At 41.4% G+C, this 16813-nt stretch overlaps 1 protein-coding gene across 1 annotated transcript; it reads left to right on the plus strand.

Moving 5' to 3' along the window:
* Window positions 1-1311: 1311 nt before the first annotated feature.
* On the plus strand, window positions 1312-15857 carry TMEM114 (transmembrane protein 114). Its single transcript, XM_074158674.1, has 4 exons — window positions 1312-1495; window positions 2511-2591; window positions 12777-12914; window positions 15625-15857. The coding sequence occupies exons 1-4, from the start codon at window positions 1312-1314 to the stop codon at window positions 15855-15857; spliced, it is 636 nt and encodes a 211-aa protein (XP_074014775.1).
* Window positions 15858-16813: the final 956 nt, after the last annotated feature.

Consider the following 16813-nt stretch of genomic DNA (forward strand, 5'->3'; position numbering starts at 1 on the left):
AGACTGTTATAATCCCAGAAACATACACCTTTCAGTACTTTTGCAGAGTAAAATGTGGTCTGTAGTGCTGATGATTACTGTGTTTAAATAAACACTCTCTCTCAAGGAATATTTTCCTTTTGACTGATCCTTCTGCTGAAACCCTACTGGTTCACGACAGCTTGTTGCTATGGTTGGGTAATGATGTCACACATTCTGCCCTGTGTCCATGCCAGAAAATAAATGATTTTTTAATGACTTGGAGTTACTTAGCAATTCCCTGGAAGGCCTGAAGTGAATTGTGAGTAAGAAAACAAGATGCCCTATTGACCCTACCTGCACTCTATCTTTATGCCAGTGAAGTGACGCAGTAAAACTCCCTAGTAAATGCTCTGCAGATTTAAAACCAAGGTTCTGTTACTGCAATTTACCTTGTTATCCAGCAGATTTCAGTGGGCCGAAAATCAGCAGGAGGCTAGGCGAAGTGTGGCTTAGGGGCTCACACATGAACACGTGTGCCCTTGGAAACTACATCACTGCTTGTCCTTCCGAAGTTTTTGGAAAAGGGTACACTTGCGTCCTTCCCTCCATCAGTGACACTTTGACAGGAAAACGATCCTGAGCAGCGTACAGACATCACTACATCAGGCAGCAATTGCCACGCTACTGCCTTCTCTCACACCACTTCTCAAATTAGATCTGTCCTTCACAGGTCGGCATCTGGAAGGCAAAGAGCAAGAGGAAATCTGTTGTAAATACAGATAGCAGCAGAAAGAAAGGCTGTGAGAACACCAGCACTTACTGCTCCCCAGGCCATGACTTCTGCTCCCTGCTCTCCTCAGGGACAGTGCTGTTTGGGGTAAGGAGGCTTTTGTCCTGAGGCGAAACCACCCCAGAGTTTCAAAGCTGCCTAAAGCTATCAGGATACCCCCCCTCCCCGCCCTCCCTTTCCAGGAAGGCAGCCTTATCCCCAAGGGCTGCCCTATCCGTGCCTCAGCGCCTCAGCGCCCCCTCCCCACACCCACGGACCTTCGGGGCCGGGCCGGGGCTGACAGGCAGGGCGGGAAAGCGGGGCCGGGCCGGGAGCAGGGCCCGGTGGCGCCGCGGGGAGCCGGGGCTGAGGCGTGGCGGCGGGACGTGGGGTCCCCGCTCCGCCGGGCGGCTGGCGAGGCGCTGAGGGAGACGGCCCTTCCCGCCGGGGCGGGGCGGAGCGCGAGGCGGGCTACCTGCGGCGGGACCCGCTGGCCCGGCCCGTCGCGCGGCCGCTGAGGAGACGGCGCGGGCGCGGGCGCGAGCTCTGGGTCTGCCTGAGGCGGGCGGGCGGGCGGCGGCATGAAGGTGAGCTTGGGCGTCCTCTCCCTCTTCGTGGCCCTGGTGGGCATTTCAAGCTTCGTCTTCCTCGTGGTGGCCATCGCGACGGACTTCTGGTACATCATCGATGCCTCCAGGCTGGAGAGGTCGCCCAACGGCACGGACGCCCTCAGCTCGCACTCGGGTCTGTGGCGGACCTGCCGCGGTGAGTGCGCGGGAGGGGAGTGAGGGGGCAGCGCCGGCCTGTGGCCATGGCTGCTGGGCGGGGGGGCCGTGACAGCCTGTCGCGATAGCCGCTTTCTTTTTTTTGGCTTTACTTCAGAAAACCAGCCCGCTCCCCTTTCGGCGCCCTCGACCCACCGGCAGTTCCTTGTCGAACATGTCTTGTGGGCATGGGGACAGCGAATTCGCTGCTGCTGTAACCTAATTTTACATTAACTTCTAGTTCAAAACTAATTTAATAAGCGTTAACCATTTAGAAGGGAAGAGATGTCTTTTCATTTGACTCAGGGGGAATTAAGAGGCGAAAGTTATGCTTTAAAGCTATTAAAATGATAAATAATAATTTAAAGAATAAAAAATATTAATCAATTTCGTTTTTACGCATAAATAATACAGATTATATCAATATATGTGTTAGTAGTTTGAAACATATCTATAACTAATATAAATGTAAACAAAATTAACTTAATCCCATACTAGCTAAAGGTAAGTGACTAAAGATCTACCAAGTTCACCAAGTAATCGCACTGCATCTGATCCTGCTTGGTATTTCACAGTTCTGGATTTTAATGAAATATCCATAAACCCTATGTGGGTATTATAGGATTTCCTCATCTGGTTTAATTTGCATGCCAGGGATATTACTTTTGGTTCTGATTCCACCGTTAAAAACAAGGTTTTCATCACAGGCAGGAAAGGATGTTACTTCCAGTGGAGCAGGGGAGGAGCAGGTTAAGGGAGTTCTCCCCTTCACTGTACCCTGAGCCCCACTGAAATGAGCAGATGTTGCTCTCTTTACTTCAGTGGTCAGGCCCCGTGGGAGCAGAAGTTGGCCAATGTTGGGTACTGAAAGTCACCTCCTTTCCTTCCCTGCCTAGGAATGACAGTTTTTAAAGCAGATAATATGATACTAATCATATGTACACACACAAAAAAAAAGAGGATATATTGCAATAAGATACTATTTTTTTCTCATTGTTTTTTCCCTTCTCTATTAGTGAGGAGTGAATGTTACCCTTTGATAAACCCCTTCTGGCATGAGAATGCAAACATCACTGATTCACACAGACAGCTTTTGTGTGAGTAACTTTTATATTGTTTCTATACTTCCATCCACCCTTCCCTCCCTCCTGACTTACAAGGTCCCATTTCTGATTCAGAGGGGAAGCTCTTTGAGATAGTGTTTTGACTCTGCTTCTGTACAATATCTGTCACCGCATGTGGTCTTTAAGTGGGATTACTGTTGAAATAACCATTTATTTAATGTCGAGTTCAGCTTATTTCTTCCACAGGAGCAAGATGTTTCTTCCTGGAATGGCTCAGAAACGTACTCAATTGTTAAAAGGCAGAGATGTTCAAAATCCCCTCAAAAGAGTTTGATCACTGAAAATGCTTAAACACATATTTAAACTAATCTTCAAGACAGCTACATATCTATCCTTTCAGTGGGATTCCCTGGACTGAAAAAAACCTTACATATGTGGCAATTTAAGAAAATAAATCAATGACTAAAAGCAGTGTTCAAAGTCTTTGAAGAACATTGTGTTCAAGAAGATTACTTTAAGTTTCTAACTGCATTGGTTGGATTTCCTTCTTTTTCTTTAGATTGATTTATCAATGTCAGAACGTTTTCAGAAAGTCCAAAATAAACATTTTCAAATATTTTTAGGCTTCTCCTAAAAGATCATTTGGCTTCTTTGCATCACATTCTGTACAACACATCTCTCATACATGCTTGTATACGGACTTGCTTTTTTTAATCCTTTATTTACTCACCTCTTCTCTCTGACCCTGGCTGTTTTCTCCTTGCTGGCAGAACATATTTGTCCTGTGTCTTAAAATGGTATTCTATCCCTCAAAACCAGCAATTTCCCTGAGCAATCCTTCAGAGAGGTTTAGGGTGTGTTTAGTCTCTTGGAGCAGCATCTCATGATATACCTAAAAGTGCAGCAAACATAGCAAAGTAAGCCTATGAGGTCCTGATGCTAATGTAGCTGTGTTGCAACAGTAACTAGAAAGTTAAAGTAAGAATAAGATTAAAGTAGGAATAAGTTAAAGTAAGAATAAGATCCCAGTGGGCTACTGAAACAGCTGTACAAACATATTGACAGGTTCATGACTAACAGCACAGATTGTCTCTTTGTGCTTTCAAATTGGAAGGTGTCTTTTCTTTAATCTTTAATCTTCCTTGCCTAAGAGAGAGGTCTGCTGCTTGATGTTGCTGAAAACTGTGAGGATCAGTGAAAATGGTTATCTATCTGCTGTATCACTTAAGCCTTTGAGGGTTAAAAGTTAATTGAACCTTACCAGACTGATCATGGGCACCTCAACTATTGTGTTGTGGATAGTCTAAAATTTAAGGATAGAATTATTAGCATTTCAGAAGTTGTGTTTATATTTGCAAAAGCTACATCTCTGATTTTTCTCAGGCATGGAATTTTAGATTACAGCTCTTCAATGAAATGAATTCTGCAAAAACAAAAGCAGAGACTGTACAGAGCTTTTTTTTTGTTATAAATATGATGTTCGCTTGGAAACAAAGGACAGCTCTTTGGTAGTCATGAAGTGTAATAAAATAGTGAATATGAGTAAAAATTGGATACATAACTATGCTTACAGACTCTTCAGAGCCTCAGAGAAATTTTTTATCTCTTGCTGTCATGTCAAGTACTGTTTTTAGGTTACTGGACAAAGCCTTCAGGTCTGCTAAGACACTTGCAGATTTTATTATAAGCAGGTGTAGTCTGCCTAAAAATGACGAGTTAAGAAATAAAAGATACTTTCATTAAAAGAACCTACTAGGTTTGATTAGAATGCCCTGAAGAAAGAACTTTTTGATATTTTAGATGTGCAACTTCAGTGCAATTTCTGTGTGGTGAGGCTACAGACCCACACCAATAGCAGCTGTGAATAGGAGGTACCATGTCAGTACTTCTTATTTATTTCTAGGAAATATAGATATTTCTAAGTGACATCTAGGTTTGTTAAGTGCTGAGATATTACCTTGTACTTCACCCTTACATTTCTTTCTTAAATATTTTATGACTGTGGTAACTGAATCATATTTAGGCAGATCAAGGCAAACCTTCATCTTCATCTACAGTACATTTTAACTGGAGTTTTAGAAGATAGTTCTGGGATCGTGGATTCCAGTGTAGTTGCAGTAATTTCTTCATGTGTTGCTATATGAGGCAAACAGGCTAGCTGCACAGTTTTAATCAGTTACTTAAAAAAATCATTTCTCTGTGTGTGCCTTTGCAGGTGTCTGTGAGGCACATTCACATGCAATTGATCTCATTCTATCTAGCTCTCCACCCATATTTCTCACTGTTTGATTGGCAGACTGAATTTCAGGAGCTCTGGCAACATCAAACGTGTTTCTTATCCATTATTCCTAAAAAGATTTAGAAGGGTTGTCTCCTAATGCAGGCACTTAAGTAGCACATCAGGAGTCCCGTCCCCCATTCTTCACCTGACAGGTCTTTACCAGACACAAGTGCCAAAAAGATGGGAGAAAGTCTATACCTGAGCACAAAGAGCTGGGTCTAAGTGGAAGCAGAAGTGCTGGTCACTGCCAGAAGACAAACCCTTCACTAGAGAACGAAAAGCCTTCACATTCCCTCCCTCCACATTTCCAATCTCTCTCCTATTCATCCCCAGCATATTCCATTTAGGCTTATTGCGTACTTCAAATAGAGCTCCTGGCAAATTAAAAAAATTGGAGTTTTTTTTAATTTTGGAGTTAAAGTTCTGTGCTACCAACGATATTACTCAGGCAATCAACCTAACTCTCGTTAAGCTTGGGAGTATGATGTATTTTCACATCACAGGAGTACTCTTGAGCAATTTCCCTAGTGGATTAGACATAAACATGCCTTCTGTACATTAAGCTTCCATTTCTTTTCTTACCACTCCCTCCAGCTGGACAGGCAGTGTATACCTTCTCTCTTAAAATGAAAGTGTCACTTTTCACAATTTAGACAGTTATTAGGGTCTCTTGATGATTAAAGATAGTCCTCTCAAAGTCACCTTTAAAACTGAAATCTGTCAGCAAAGGCACCCCAGATAGCTTGTCTTGCAATGTGTTCTCCTGTGCCAGCTATGGGAGACAAACAGAAAAAGCAACTTCTTTCCATGATGAGCTGAATCCATCTCTCACTAAATGGTAAAAGAAGGATGTCACTCTGACTTCAAAGGAAGCTGCATCAGGAGTTCTGGGCAGCTTTGCCATTTTCCAGTAGAACAAACATAACATTCAAAATCACATCTAAGATGTTGAGGATCACATACGGAGAGAGAGAAGTTGGTGTGTAGAAGAGACATCAGTACTTAATCTACTGAAAAAATTTCTCCAAGAGTGGCAGCTTTGTAAAATAATTTCTTTAAACAAACAGACAAACAAACAACAAGAATCAAAACCAACAAGTTACATTGGGGTAAGGTTGGTTTTGAGTGTTTTTCTAATATAAATATTTTTCATTTACCAAAGTCTGTATTGTTAATAATTAGTAAATACTAGTATAGATTTAGCTAAAGACAGCACCAGTGTAATCCCTGCAAAATGAACAATTTTGTAAATATTTCTAATCAAAATCAATTTTTACTCTGGACTTGGTTCAAGTACTTCTTGCAGTACAGATGAACTGTCAAAAGAAGAAAGTAATGTGTTTGATGGATACTAATGTAACCTGTTAAAACTATTCTATGAGCTTGACTTTTTAGAAAGTCAAGTAACCTGTTCCTATGTGTCTCAGCTATGGCTGGATAGTGACCCCTGCTTGGTAACATAAAAATTACTTCCATCTACATTCTGCACTAAATGCTATATGATTTGCTGATCCTAGAAAGCTGTGGCTAAAGTTTTTTCAGAGCATGGTGAAATTTAAATGTGGTGAGTTTTTTTGTGTGGCTTCCTCTCCCCTATCCCCCCATAATTTAAAACCAAATTGCCACAACATTTTCTTTTCTTTTTTTTTTTTTTTTTTCTTGTTTGTTTGTTTGGTTTTTTGTTTTATTTTGTTTTGGGACATCAAAGCAATATCTATTTGTTATTTGACAAAAATGTAAGAGGCCATTTTTGTCCCAAGATGTGCGAGGTCCCACCTACACTACAAAGCTGGGGCTAGTGTTACGAAAAATAACATGAGAGGAACTACTGTTATTTCTTAACGGCTGCCTGTTTTGCCCCTGACACAGAAACCAGCTGTGTTAGGTACCTACAAGGTATGATTAAGCATCTGATTTTTTGTTAGTGACATGAACATCATGGCCAGTGATCGATTTCCTGTTACAAGTCATTTTTTAGTGCACTCCTCTATTCCTGAGCCATCCAGAGATGATCAGTTAATGGATGTGGTTTCTACTTATATATGGCTGGAAGAAAATGTTTTTCTTGTTATAAAATGAAGACTTGAGAGTGCAGCTGCCCATGCACAACTGCTTCTCTCCAGAGTATTTTTATTTTTTCTTTTTTATACATCAATGTGGCTGGACCCATGAGGCTGCAGACAAGTTAGTGCTTCTTGCAGGGAAGTTTAGTGCTTCCTGCCGGGAAACAATCTTTGCAGAAAGGGCAGTTAGTGATACCTTAGCTGTTATAATGTAGCGCTGCCCTGGTTTCTTCTTCAACAAAATTAGTTTAATGCTACAGTTTAACTAGACTAGATTTCTTTACAGCCTGTGGACCCTGTAACAGTCACTAACCAGCTGTTTCACTCTTCACCCCACTCTTTATGGGCCTGCTTCATTTGTACTGAGTTACATGTTAATACTCCTGCTCCTAATCCCAGAATGCCTTATTCTCTGGCTGCCATTACATTTTTCCTGGGGTTTTACAGTTCTTCACAATTTTTCCTTTTGGTTTTAAATTACCAGAAGGAAAACAGCTAGGGCTGGAGTACCTGGGAAGAGCCAGTTTAGAGGCCAAATGAAATAAAACCCAAATGATGGGTACATAGAAATTCTAACTGAATTGATGTCATAGGTGTATACCTAAACATGTCTGCTTTGTTTGTGAGCAACAGTGCAATGGTCCTTCAAAGAGGTTCCAGTGAAAATTTGCTTTGATAGTTACAGTAGATATTACAATAAATTTATATAGAAATCTGAGATAGCTAGCATCACTGCAGCTGAGACCTATGAGTGACAACTTCTGCTGAATGTTCTCATTTTCAAATTCATTGGTATCGTAGCAATAGAATGTGTATCACAATGCATCGCTTACGTTTATCTTTCTACCTATTCCTAGTATTTAAGTTTTTTGTCAGTGTCCACCTGTACCAAGTCTAGCATAATTTTATTTCTACTGTCTGCAATTTGTCTTGCAGTTTAGCTCAGAGACTTGTTGCATGAGAAGCGCACAAGGCCAAAACATGTAGCACAAAGTCCAGAGCTTAACTCATTGTCCTGGGGTACCCTAACCCTGTGGGCTCCCATCCACCTTCATCTTTTCTCTGCTGAGCAGGAGGGAATCCAGGCCTTCCTGTCCCTGGGGTTCAAGCCCAGAAGCCTCACATTTAGCCACAGACAGCAGTTCTTTTTATTGCTCATTGTTTCTCTAAGTTGCTTGTTTCCTTCCTTCCTTGCAAACAGGTCAGGCTTTGTCAGTGCACTGTTTCTTCCTGGCTTTGCCAAGTCTTTCTAGAGCACCCCAATGGTTTTAGCTACCGACAGCATTCTGTTTCAACTAGAGGCTTTTGTCTTTCTAACTGGCTTTTTGGGTACTGCTGGGGAAGATAAACAGGTCCTTAATTAAGCTCCTCTGAGCTGCTGCCATTTGGAGTATTTCTGATGAGATCACGATTACAGATTTCTAGAGACTATTTGCTATTGTAAGCTGTGCAAACAAATCCAAAGTTAGTTTGAAACAATTAAGCTCCAGCATGTTAACAGGAGATGATTAACAAAACTGCTAGATCTGCAGTTGGTTACTTTTGACATCATTCAATTTTTCTAGTTCATTCCACACATTTGCATTACAAACAGCTCATCATCAACTGTGTTGGGTGGTAATTTAGAATTGTCTGTCAAATTCACAGATCTGGACACACGCTGCAGATGTCATTCTGGCAGACATTTGGTCAGAATTCTAGTAAAACAGCTTTGGCTAGCTGGTGTAAAACTTCAGATCAAGCAATTAAAGTATATTTTGCTACCAAAAACTGGAGTGTTTTTAAGTGTTTGTCAGTTTGTTTCATTATTTTCAAGATTAAACTATTGGGGTCTTTTGTGTTGGATTGTAAGAGAACTCAAGTGCTGAGAAATAGACATGGCAAACTGAACTCTGTTTTGCAGGAAAGTGCACATACCTTTTCTTGTGCAAAATGATTAGGTTGTGGGGCTTTTTTCAATACTAGATTAATTTCATCAAAATTAAGACAGTTTTATGTATAATATATGATGCATAGATCTGTATTTCAACACAACTTAAAAACACTGAAATGACTGCAAAACTAATGTTTCAACTTCTTTCTAGATGATTATTGAAGACAGAAACACAGTAAAGATATTTTAAGTCATGTCTTCTATAAACTAATTCTGTCCGTCTAATCGAGGACTATAATGGCATAATATCATACGCCAGACGGCATGAATTCAGATTCCCGAGTGGTTTCCATGGCAGCATTTTAGAATAAGTTTTCCAGGCAGTTGCAGATTTCATAGAAGGACAAAAGAGTATTAGATATTGAACTAGAACATGAGAGGTGATAAAAATGCTGTTTAACCAAATACAATCCATTAAATATTTGATTTTTTAAAAGCTGCAGGTGATTTTGACACTGTCCTGCACATCATTCTTGTCTATAAACTACAGAAACATGGGTTTGATGGATGGACCACTTGGTGAATAAGGAATTGGCTGAATGGTCACACTCAAAGAGTTGCAGTCAATGGCTCAATGTCCAAGTGGGAGACCAGTGACAAGTTGCATTCCTCAGGGATCAGTACGGGGACCAGTGCTGTTTAACATATTTGTCGGCAACATGGACAGTGGGATTGAGTGAACCCTCAGCAAGTTTGCTGATGACACCAAGCTGGGTGGAGCGGTTGACACACTGGAGGGAAGGGATGCCGTCTAGAGGGACCTGGACAGGCTTGAGAATTGGACCCATGTGAACCTCATGAAGTTCAACAAGGCCAAGGGCAAGGTCCTGCACGTGGGTTGGGGCAATCCCAAGCACAAGTCCAGGCTCGGTGGAGAATGGATGGAGAGCAGCCCTGAGAAGAAGGACTTGGGGGTGTTGATTGGTGAGAACCTCAACATGACCCGGCAATGTGAACTTGCAGCCCAGAAAGCCAATCACCTCTTGGGTTGCATTAAAAGAAGCATGGCCAGTAGGGTGAGGAAGGGGATTCTACCCCCTACTCCAGTCTGGTGAGACCCCATCTGGAGTACTGCATCCAGGTCTGGAGCCCTCAACATAAGATGGACCTGTTACAGCAAGTTCAGAGGAGGCCACAAAGATGATGAGGGGGCTGGAGCACCTCTCCTATGAGGACAGGCTGAGAGAGTTGAGGTTGTTCAGCCTGGAGAACAGAAGGCTCCAGGAAGACCTTAGCACAGCCTTCCAGTACTTAAAGAGGGCCTGCAGGAAAGCTGGGAACGGACTCTTTATCAGGGACTGTAGTGATAGGATGAGGGGTAATGGTCTTAAACTGAAAGAGGGGAGATTTAGGTTAGATATTAGGGAGAAATTCTTTACTATGAGGGTGGTGAGGCACTGCAACTGGTTGCCCAGAAAAGTTGTGGATGCTCCATCCCTGGAGGTGTTCAAGACCAGGCTGGATGGGGCTTTGAGAAACCTGGTCTAGTGGGAGGTGCCCCTGCCTATGGCAGCGGGTTGGAACTAGATGATCTTTAAGGTACCTTCCAACCCAAACCATTCTGTGATTCTGTGATTCATGAGAACTGTGATCCCATCTATGTGTAGGAAAAGTAAGGGTGTGTCACAGTGGGATTTGTGGGTTTCAGCTGAGATATCCCTAAAACCTATATTTTCACTGCAGAGGTCATAAAATTAGTTATTCTGATGTTACATGCAACTGTCACAGGTAATTGATATGATCTATGGCACTTCCCAGGAGAATACTCTGGTATGGATTTGCTTTCCCTTTGCTTCAAAAGGTTACAATTCAGAGCCTTATCTTCTTCACCTGCACTTGTCCTCGCTAAGTGCACAGTCCTAGCTGCAGTAGCTGAAATCGCACCCTTAAAAGGAAAGTCAAAGAAATAGCAACCATTAGTGCTATTACAGTTTGTTAGCAGCAACTTTGCCTAGTGAGGGACACCTGGAAAATCACAAAGCACAGGCCCAGTGATGAGCTTGCTTTTGTTTCTTACTTCCCAGCAAAGCCAGGTCTGAGACAGGTCTTACTTTTAAAATGTTAATTGAATCAGATTTTATCCCAAGGCCTTTTCACTCCTTACATGCAAGACCGAATCTAAGAGGACACATGGATTTCAAAATGGTGGGGAATCAAAATCAGGTCTAATACCCTCAGGAAGCACAAACGGGGCAGAAGACTGGCCTGTTCCTGCTGCCTCTCTAGAATATGAGAACTAAATTGTGTGCCAAATCTTTATTCTGTCACATCATGTAGCTTCGCATCCCTGACAACCACTTCTAACTACATAAAACTCCTGAACCAAGTTCCATGGCTATTTCTCTTCTTGATATTTAACTAAGACTTTCGAACAGTTTTGACAGATTGATTTATACCCAGTAAGCTGAAGACTGATTTGACCATTAGTGTCTGAGAATTGCTATCTATAGGTTTGGGTTCCTTAGCCAGCAACAGCAGCCATGGCCAGTTTTGCTGAAGGAAAGCCCAGGGAATAGCCTCAAATTTAGAAGCAAGGAGAGAAAGTGCTCCCTTCAGTGCATAGTGCTGAATTCGTGCTGTCAACTGATCCTGATGTGGGCATATGTGGGAATATGTGGGGTCACCTCCCAAGACCTTGTCATGTGCAACATTTTTCTTTGTGAGCATATTCTGTACTACACTAACCAAATAATTACGTCTTGAAACCACATTCCACTCAAGTAAACGAATTAACAGTATCTGCCTTGATCCCAAGCAGGCTCTTCCTAATCTACTAGTTCTAGAACTGAACAGAGATACGTACATGATTGTGTCTTATCTTTATAACGATATTGAAGAGGATAAACTGGATCCTTAGCTAGTGGCAGGCAGAGCATCTCCAATTCAGTGGGCAGTTACAGTGACTTAAAAAAATTGATCATCTGATCACACACAAACTGTGATCTCTTAAGTGACTCTTTTCCTTGGGAACCAGCTAATGGTGTATGGTTGTTCCTCTGTGAAATTAAATGAGACACTGAAGCCTAGAGCCCCTCAGAAAATGGATTTTAGGTTTTCCTTTCTCAGTAACTCTGCACTTCACTCTGGTATAAAATAAATTGATACTGGAAGCTGGAATTACTTTTTTTCAGTTATAATTCTAGAAAAGGTTGGTTGAATATTGTGGATAGATTGCATGAGAGGGAACAATGACACAAAGATGGTTTATGATGGAAAAAACAGTGTGATATGAAAAAATACATAGCAACCTTCTGTTTACAGAGCTATTAAAATGTCACAGGGATCAAGAAAGACTAATGTAAAGCATTTAGCATGGGAGGAAGCAACCAGGGTAGGTTAATGTACTTAGTGAAGCTGCTGTAGAAAACAATGACAGACACAGAATCAGAGCTGGATGGGAAAATTTACCTCCAGTTGATCGTCAGCTACAACAAAGGAAAAGGTCAACAATTTGCTAGATCAGTTCCACAGAGGACATGTGACAGAACAGAATGTGTTTAACGAAAACATCTGCTGGATGTCACCACCCAAACAGAACAATGCCACTCACTGTGATCTGTATGATTCAGGTAACCAGGGCTACTTTTTATTCAGGTTGTCAGTGACTACCTGATATGCAATGCATCACCAGCTAGGCTTAATATCTGAGAACTGTTTAATTGCTTAAATATATCCATGTAGACATATCCTTTGTATTTGTGGTCTCTGTTTGAAACACAAGCTGTAATCCCGTGGAGGGCTTCTCTGTTTGTTACCTTTTTCTCCATAACATATACTTGTCCTGCTGACTTAAACTGAAAACCCAAGAGATTATCCACCTCCTTGTTTGTGCAGCTCAGAATAAGGCTTTGATCCTGAATGGAGCTCTGCACTCAATAATTATTAGTACAACACCACCATAATAAAATCTTAAAATATTAAAATTCTTCATTTTTCTTCAGACATGCATGGAACATTTGTCATCCTGATGCCACTTAGCCTCATATTGATGGTTTTTGGAGGAATGACTGGATTCATCAGTATTCTTGCCAGGGCCTACCTACTGCTTCTAATGACGGGACTGCTTTTTCTTTTTGGAGGTACTGTATCAAACTCCCTGCTTAACCATTTCAAATAATAAGATATTATATCTGGGAATCATCACTTTGTCTTCCAGGGGAAAAAAGCTAAGCAAGAGTTTGCTTTCAGAATAATGCTGGTGTTTGTTCACTTGTTGTCTGCTCGGCTCCTGGTAGGATTCTGAAATAGAAAGCTGCCAGTTAGAGTAAGGAAAGGCAAATAATCACACACAACCATACATCCTTGTGAGTAACACTTCGAACACCATGTGTTTGCAGTGCTCATTATCACAAAAGATTTAATACCTTCTCAGCACAGTGCCCAAATTCTTTACAGAAAGGGTAATGGAGTAATGGGAAAGTGACTTTGGAATTAGTAAAGCATAGGGTTCAATATCCTTGCACAGATCTTACAACTATTAAGAAAAGTGACATTTTTTCAAAGGCATTTGCATTGAGTTCCTGAAAAGGGTTATGCTAAGCCTTCCTGGGCTAGCTGTGCTGCTAGTTTTGAACCACAGTGGTGTTCCTAAACTGTGGGTCACAAACCCCAAAGAGTTATTTTGGGGTTTGGAGTTAACAAAGAGTTATGTTGGAGTGTAACATTTCATTTTAAAGGTAGTAAAATTCTTTTACATTTTGTTTTCTATTATTTTGCCTGTAACCAAAACCTCAGTGCTTTAGAAAGTGATTTATGAATTAAAACTAAAAACATTCTATCAAAGTAGGAAAACTGGGTTTAAATCAACGTCCATTTTCTTCTCCAAACAGATTTTCAGTGCTCTTTCACAATGTAATTTGAAACAGAAATTTTCCCCAACAGAAAAAGGGATCCTCAATATTGGGTGTCATCATCTGATCATACAGTCCTGTTTCTAACAAGAGAATGCTAAGAGATAGCTGGAAACAAATGCTGCTGTCTCAAAGTCATGACTGACCTTTTTAGTCTGAAAAGCTCTTACGAAGACCAACCATCCCCCGTTATGCTTTTCTTCTGGGAAAAAAAAAAAAAAAAAAAAAAAGTAAATTCTATTTCCTTAGAACATCAGAAAGCTGTATTTACTAAAAAGGCTCTAGGCTATTTGAAAACTACTCCAAATAGTAAGTGAAAGATGAAAAGCTGTGAAGTGCAAAGCCTGATTATCCTGCTGAGGAGTGGAGTACTGTGCCTTTCTAAAACACTTGGGGTTGCAAAGAGGGAAAAGAAACACAAAGACAGTATTAGGAGAGGAGTGCTTGAATATGTTCTGAAGATGCAAGTAGTGCTGTTTCCCAGCACAGCGTGAACAGACTGAAGGGTGGCCTTTGGTGTGACACGAGATCCTCCTCCTGCTCAGACAGTATTGTTCAGCTGTTTCAGCTGCACTGAGGCTTGGTACATGTAACAGGCCCGCACAGTTTTATAGGATATTCCAGTTCACCAAGTTTCGTATTGGTAGTTCTGTCAGAAGAAATAAATATTTTATGATGCAATTCCAGAAACCTGAGTTTTTTGGAAAATAGCAGAACTAATATGTTCCACATCCCAGGACATCATACATGCTTCCCCAATTTTTGAGATGTGGCCACATTTAAGGGGGATCACAGAACTCAGCATACCTTGTTGAAAATGTCAACAAAACAGTCATTTCTACTTCTGCTGGCAAAAGGTATAGAGAAGTGGGTTCCCCCCCACCTTGCAGAAGACTAGAATAAGGTACAGGCATCATGGCATGGTTAAAATCAGGAATATGAGTGTGAATTTTGACTGTTGGAAAACCCAATGCACTTCTGTCTTGGTTTGTCTTTACTCAAACTTTTCATTCTGGCAAAAATGCAGACTCATCTAGACTTACACGGTGATTTAACAGAAAGCCAGAGCAAAATTTTTCTCCCTCAGATAAGACACTATCTTGTCCTACAAGTGTCCCAGTAAGTATCTACTTTCCCTGGGCTACAGTCCTTTAATCCAGGGCCTTTCTATCACATCCTTCCTGCCACTGATCCAATAAAGCCATGTTAGTATATGTCCTTTGAGTAACATAGATGCCAGGCCCAGGATGTAGCATGTACTTGTGCTAGATGTGCCATTCCCTAAGTTTGCTAGCTTCTATACAGTCCTTTCATGCAGAAAACATCTGAGTTATTGTTTGAGTGCCTTTATTAATTTATTTTTAGTCTGCTCCAAAGATGTCAATTATTTGGAAGTGAGGAATAGTCATGACTCCATAACACTTGGTGGGAGGTGACAGTAAAGACCAACACATTTACACTGAACACACAAAACTTAAAATACTCAAAATTAGAAACCGGTCTAAATTCAGGGCATTGACCTGAAATGCAAGAATCTTTGTCTCCATGAGCTTTCTGGCATATAGTTAGACAACAGCAGTGAGAAAGCAGGATGCATTATAATACAGTACTGAGAACCGAGATGTACGTGCATTAGATATCTGTAAAAGACATGACTAGATTTTTATTGTGAGAGGCTTGCTGTTATACATTTTGATTCAGTATTTAACAGTGAGAGCACATTAAATTCAATGGACAGAAATAACCTTCCCTTTACTTCCCTGTCACCCTTCCCCAAAAAACAGTCTCAACTAGATTTCAAAGGTAAACAGAAGCTAACCAGCAGTCTGGCCTGGGAAGATAGGAAGGAGTGGCAAAGAAGCCCTAAGTGATATCAAATTAATTATTTTTAATTTCTGCAGTGGATACTAACTAGCTGAATATGTTTTTTCTTTCCCAGCTCTTATTACACTTACTGGGATCAGTGTCTATATTGCATATTCAGCTGCTGCCTTTGAAGAAGCTGTCTGTCTCCTGAGGAGTAAGGATCTCCTGGTAGAAATCGACATCAGGTTTGGCTGGTCGCTGGCACTAGTCTGGATCTCCTTTGTCGCAGAAGTGCTCACTGGGGCTGTGTTTCTCCTGGCAGCAAGAACTGTGGGTGTAAAACAGCGACGTGAACAGGCGTTATGAACAACAGGTATCATTGAAACAACAGAACCCTGCAGAGCCTAGAAATGTGGATTGCTTGGTCTATCCGGTCACTAGGGGTAATAAAAGTGGCAAGGCTGTGACTGAGTATCTTGTCAGTTGTCATAAACCCTGTTCCTCACAGTTAGCTACAAACCACAAAAATTCTGATAAATCAGTAAAACATTTCAAGTGTTGTCAATAAGGAAACCCTTGTGACTTAAGAAGAAAGTACATTCCAGTGTTAGTGTTTCCAAAATAATTTCAGCTGGCAGCTCATAAGACATCTCCATTCATTGCTTAGAACAAGGCAGACTTCGTACTTTCTCTTCTGCTTTCTGCTGTCCCAGCAAAGTGCCTCAGAATACCTTGCAGGCCAGTCTGCACGGTCTGCTTAGCTTTTTGGTTTCTCCTCCAAGACTCCTAATAAGTATGCCTAGGATTCCAGTCACGATGGCAGCCTCTGCCAGCAGAGCTGCTCTGAGGTGGCTCCTTTGTGGTAGGTAATGCTTTCTTCCTTTGGTCTTTCTGCCTTTGGAGGCACATAGGGAGATATGATGTCTATACACCTGAACCCAGAGAGAGAGCGTGAGGCATAAATATCCTCAATTAAGATTGCATACTCAACACAGTTTTGTTGCATGAAGTAAAATCAAAAGTAAAGATCCAGAATAGGAAGAACTTCAGAATATTTGGAGAACTCCAGTGACAATCTAGGGCGTGGCTAGGACATCTAGTGAGGTGAAGATTAATCTTTGCTCTCGTGTACACCTTCTGTATTTATAGTATCTTTCTTTTCCCTCATGTCTCCGCAAAGAGGCCCTCCTCTCTCCTGTACCACAATCACACTTTCTTTGTGACAGCACACAAAAATGGGTTAATTTGAGAAACCAGAGAACCCCAGAAGCCTAATCCATGCCATCTATGTGTAATGTCTAAGGAGAGACACAGCATCATGT

This window comes from Numenius arquata, chromosome 14 (assembly GCF_964106895.1).
Source record: "Numenius arquata chromosome 14, bNumArq3.hap1.1, whole genome shotgun sequence".
In the NCBI taxonomy this organism is placed as follows: Eukaryota; Metazoa; Chordata; class Aves; order Charadriiformes; family Scolopacidae; genus Numenius; species Numenius arquata.

Excerpts from the sequence above, each read along its gene's own strand:
- TMEM114 (XM_074158674.1), top strand. The coding sequence starts at position 1,312 with ATGAAGGTGAGCTTGGGCGTCCTCTCCCTCTTCGTGGCCCTGGTGGGC. Across the intron at positions 2,592-12,776 it reads TTCACACAGACAGCTTTTGT|ACATGCATGGAACATTTGTC; the intron begins GTGAGTAACTTT and ends ATTTTTCTTCAG. Across the intron at positions 12,915-15,624 it reads ACTGCTTTTTCTTTTTGGAG|CTCTTATTACACTTACTGGG; the intron begins GTACTGTATCAA and ends TTTCTTTCCCAG.